Genomic DNA, 5012 nt, shown 5'->3' with positions numbered 1-5012 from the left:
CTTCATGGACCAGTCTCTCTGTGTCTTCAGGTTGGGTTTGGTTAATATGAACTACTGATAAGTGATTAGAAGTCAGGAGGAAAGAAGCCAAGGGTATTTATTTCCATGATCTGCCCCCTTCCAAACTTTAGGTTGGCAGTGGATGCCATTTTCTAAGGTTACATCTCTTGTTGGGTGGGCTTCTCCTATAACTCGAAGACATTCTGGGTTGCAGGAACTGCTATCTCTCTATGCCCCTTCAAACCTAGTGGTTATAATACTGGCTTCTCACAGCTGCTAGCCTCAGGGTACTTCATCATCTCTTGGTTTCCCTTCATTCTTTACACACTTTAGTCTCTTCATTAAATGCTATTCCATCACTCTTTTAAAGTGTGCCATCAGTTTTTAGCTAGAACTGACTGATACATTGGTAGTGGGGAATAGGCGAAATGTTAAGGTAGTGTTAGGGAGGTGGGATAAACTGCTGTGGAGAGAGATAGGAAGAGAAGGGTTTCAAAGCTTTTTATGGCATTCTAGGAATGTAACATGACTTCTTTATGTGAATGACTCTAATGTAGTCTTAAATGGCTTCTTAATTATTGATATTTGGTTGGGTTTCTGTTTCTTTGCATGCACAACCAGGATTGAACAGGGCTAAGAGATGTCTGGGGTTTACATGACGAGATAATACTACTAGGATCTATCTAGATTCATTATATCATATTAAGACATTTCTCCCATGGAATCAGGAACATCCCAACCCAGTGCACCTGCTAAGTTTTTATTGAAATTCAGTGAACTGCTATGGTGTGAAATTAATTTTTATTGTCAGTCCCCTGCATCGGCAGGCCGACTCTCAAGCCCTGCGCCACCAGGGAAGCCCTATAACACTTTATATAGCTGAGAATTCATTGATCAGGATTTTCACTCTCATTGGAATCCACTACTTGCCTACGACAAATCGGACACGTAGAGTTCTCAGACAGCCAGCGATCAATGCAGTGAATGTGATATTCATGGGAGCAAGGTAGTATGCGAAGCTTGCTGTTTTCTGTGTACTCTGTAAGGCAAATGCTACAGGCTTTTAGTGCATCATTTTCACCAAAAGATCTTACAGCCAAGCTGTCAATCTGTGCTTTGGTGAGTCCTGTAGTTTGGTATAGATCATCTTCATTTAAGAGGAAAAACTGTTGCAGATTATGGGAGGACCCAGAGTCACTTTCATCAGATATTATTAGGATAATTTGTCTACCCCCTTGGCTGGTCTCTGATGATAAGTCTGATGATAAGTTTGTCTCTTCACTGCCTTCAAACATCAGTGAGCTAATTCCTGAATTTTCATCACTTGAGCTGGAACCGGAAATAGGACTAGAACTGGAACTAGACATACAATTGGGGCGTGAATGACAAATCAGTGTGAAACTTGAATGGGTATCATAGCTAGCATTTGAATCAGAACCAAATATACCACTACTACTACCATTAGATGACTCTAGCCATTCCATGTTTTGACTTGGAGGTGAGACACTATGCTCTAAATTACTGTCAAGGATAATTTGTCTACCCCCTTGGCTGGTCTCTGATGATAAGTCTGATGATAAGTTTGTCTCTTCACTGCCTTCAAACATCAGTGAGCTAATTCCTGAATTTTCATCACTTGAGCTGGAACCGGAAATAGGACTAGAACTGGAACTAGGCATACAATTGGGGCGTGAATGGCAAATCATTGTGGAACTTGAATGGGTATCATAGCTAGCATTTGAATCAGAACCAAATGTACCACTACTACTACCATTAGGTGACTCTAGCCATTCCATGTTTTGACTTGGAGGTGAGACACTATGCTCTAAATTACTGTCACTGTCCATAAGGTTACTTGAGTTACTAAATTCTGCCATTGTCTGCCTTAACGTGCTCTGAATTGGAACAGATGTTGTATCATTTAATCTAGTATTTAAAGTTCTGCAAACGGGATTTCTAATGGTATTGACATAAGCTCTCACACCTGCCTGCTCAGAATGTGAATACATATGCCTCAGTCCTCGTTCACTTTCAGAAGTGACAGTGTTGTTTGGTGTCTCAGATGTTAACTGAGTTCTACTAGCTCTGCTGTCTCTCTGAGAATATGCTCCAGAATGAACTTGTCCTACTTCAAGATTGAAGGTTATGGTTGGATATATTTCCCACATTCCCCAAGATTCACCACTGCTGGTTGTATCTGGAGAATTTTCTCCATGAACGGCATTCCTTGTTCTAGAAGTTTCAATAAGACCGCTATTTTGCAACTCAAATCCAGTCATTTGCTGTCTCAATATTTCTTGGTGCTCAGTTCTAGAAAATCTCGCATTCTCACTTAGCAGAGGCTGCTCAAAATTCTGAGAGGGTATACTATGATTAAGTCTTTGTACAATTTCCCTAAGTGAACGTGGAGGCGACCAACTTTCAATTCTTCCTCTGGTTCTCCGATACTCTGGGCTCCTACTTCTTGCTCTTCTCTGACTTGTGGTAGGTGGGAATTCCATTAATGTTTCAGTTGTATCTTGTTCAGACATAGATGGTCTTGTAAATATTGATTCAGATTGTGGACTTTCCACTTGCCTTTGGCTGTCTTCCATATTTTCTCTTCTGGGAAGTCTTGCAGATGCTACATATTCATTCTCTGGATTAGGACTCCCATTATCAAGGTTAACATTTATTTCTAAACTGAATATGAACTGATCACTTTTAGGATTAATTAGGCTCTCTTCTCTCCAAGATTGGTTTTCTCTTTGTCCACTTGTCATATTTTCAGTTTGTCCAGAACAGTTAAGCCAGTCTATTAGAGAGTCACCACTAGACACGTCATCTGAAGAGTCTCCTCTGTCTGTTAACAAAAAAAATGGGGAGGGTGCATAAAAGAACCACCAAAATTAGAACCATCATAAAATAGCACTCTGAAACTTTGTTTCAAAAACAAACAAAAAATGAGAACTTAAATACTCAGATGTTTTCAACTGATTTCACATTTATAGAGTTAATATTTTATAAACTGCACTGTGTAGATTTATAAGTAAAGGTAGAAAAGTTTCGATTCCATCCAAAAAGAGTGAGCTAATCCTAGATAAACTTAGAGAATTTTTTAAAAAGGGAATCTGGAGGAAGTCTATGTTTCAGTATTTCATCATATACACAGCCCTGTGTACCACTGTCGGAGGAATGTCAAGAGACTTTTTTTTCAGTCCACTGTCAAAACACTAATGCAATTAAACAAGGTAAACACCAGTTAAGGTACAATGCTAGTAGTTTAGTTCAATTTACATTATTGTCTAATTTTCATGAGTCTCCAACATGACTACTTGTAGGCTCTTCACTTATGTGCTTTTGATAATAGATAAGCTGTTTTAAAATATAAGGTTATTGCCCAAACATAAACAAGTTTTATAGGTTTAAAAGTGTTTGCATTTTGAATACTTCTTAATGTTACCAAGATTTTTAATTGACATTAAATTGAAGGTCAGATCAAACGAATAGACTGAACCTAGCATGGTACATATAAGACCATATTCAAGAGCCAAAGTATTATAGTATCCTCTTCATTAGACAGCAAAATCCTCTACTTCACACTGGGAGGGAAGGCACCAGACCTGAGGTTCGAGCAGGGTTTCTCAGCCTTAGCACTATTGACATTTTGGTGCTGGACAATTCTTTGTTTTGGGGAGCTATCCTGTGCATTGTGGGATCTTTGGCAGCATCCCTGGCCTCTGCCCACTAGATGCTAGTAACACCCATGCCTCCCCTGTGACAACCAAAAATATCTCTAGCCATTGTCAAATGTCCCCAGGTGTTGAAGAGAGCACAATTGTCCCCAGTGGAGAATATTTCTGTGTGCTTTTTTTACATGTCTATGTGGAAAAAATAATTCAGGAAGTAGGAGGGACTTTCAGTTGAGGTAGAAAACCAAGAAAAATACAAATAGGCTACTTTGCACTGTTTCCCAATTAAAACAACCCAAATGTGAATCAGGAAAACAAACAAACATACCTTGACATGCTCACCAAAAATCAAGTAAATGCCAGTTCTTTTTATGAGAAGTTACTTACAAATTAATGTAAGTCACTTCTGTATAATTTACTATTTACTATTATGAAGTTACTATTTCCTATTATGAAGTTCCTTATTCATCCCATCCTATTCCCTCCAAAAGCAGAATATACCTGTATTTTCATCTGAGTCTTGTGGTGCGTTTCCTTTAATTAGCTGAAGTCTTCTCAGCAACTCTTCTTCCGTACTTTCACCTGGAATGCCTAGAAGATTGTTGTCTCTCATAAATTCGTAATCTTCTTCACTCAGATTATTTACGAACCTGGAGAAATCTTCTTCCCGAACCAATCGGTCCGTTTGACTTATGTGTTGGGCCGAAACTCCATCTCCTTCATCGTTGGAATCCGAGTTTTCCATCTTAATAAACAAGTGGAAAATTATCTGAAATTCACGACGTGGTGTTGAAATTCACCAAGGGTCGTTTCGTTTTCTTCGCTTTCTACTTCCTGCCAGAGTGTCCGGTTCCGACTCAGTCGGATGACCCTCCGCACAGATTCCTCCCTTCTCCCTTCCCGACTCAGTTCTGTGGCCCCTGGTGACGCAACAGTTGGGAGCCGCCTCTAGCCCAGAACTTGCTAGACGTTGCCTAGGCACCCATTATCTTCCCCGCTGTTACCGAGTAGGGACTGGATTCAGGTTAGGTTTCATTTCATTCAAAACCAGCCAATGTTACTGAGGGTTTATAGTGTACCAAGCACCGTGCTTCACCTCGTTTCACCCACATGAGCCTATTCTCAGGTTTTCAGGCTCTGATATGCTCTATTTATTCGTTACATTCCATATGACTGCCTTCTTCAAAATGCCATGCCAAAGTCAGCCTAGTTCAATGCAGCAATTCTCATTTTCAGGTGCCCAGGGACCTCCGCCTTTTCTCCTCGTGAATTTCTCAAATCCTAGACTCTCACTAAGAAAGCCCACAATTGTTGATAATTTACCAGGGCCCTGGCTGAGTC

General features: G+C 40.1%; 1 protein-coding gene across 1 annotated transcript; it reads right to left on the bottom strand.

The window, feature by feature from the left end:
• Positions 1-887: 887 nt before the first annotated feature.
• On the bottom strand, positions 888-4416 carry LOC132491670 (E3 ubiquitin-protein ligase RLIM-like). The gene is made up of 3 exons (XM_060100503.1): positions 4173-4416; positions 1769-2842; positions 888-1471 (listed from the first exon to the last, which is right to left on the bottom strand). Exons 1-3 carry the CDS (start codon positions 4414-4416, stop codon positions 888-890), a joined length of 1902 nt encoding a protein of 633 aa, XP_059956486.1.
• Positions 4417-5012: the final 596 nt, after the last annotated feature.

The sequence above is a fragment of the Mesoplodon densirostris genome, chromosome 6 (genome assembly GCF_025265405.1).
Source record: "Mesoplodon densirostris isolate mMesDen1 chromosome 6, mMesDen1 primary haplotype, whole genome shotgun sequence".
NCBI classification, from domain to species: Eukaryota; Metazoa; Chordata; class Mammalia; order Artiodactyla; family Ziphiidae; genus Mesoplodon; species Mesoplodon densirostris.
This window is presented reverse-complemented; position numbering and strand designations above follow the sequence as displayed.

Bases quoted from the DNA above. Each gene is read 5' to 3' on its own strand.
- LOC132491670 (XM_060100503.1), bottom strand. From the start codon at position 4,416: ATGGAAAACTCGGATTCCAACGATGAAGGAGATGGAGTTTCGGCCCAA. The intron at 2,843-4,172 runs GTATATTCTGCT...TTTTGTTAACAG, and splicing joins AGACTCAGATGAAAATACAG to ACAGAGGAGACTCTTCAGAT. The intron at 1,472-1,768 runs GTAGTAGTGGTA...TGGAATGGCTAG, and splicing joins GCTAGAGTCACCTAATGGTA to AGTCATCTAATGGTAGTAGT.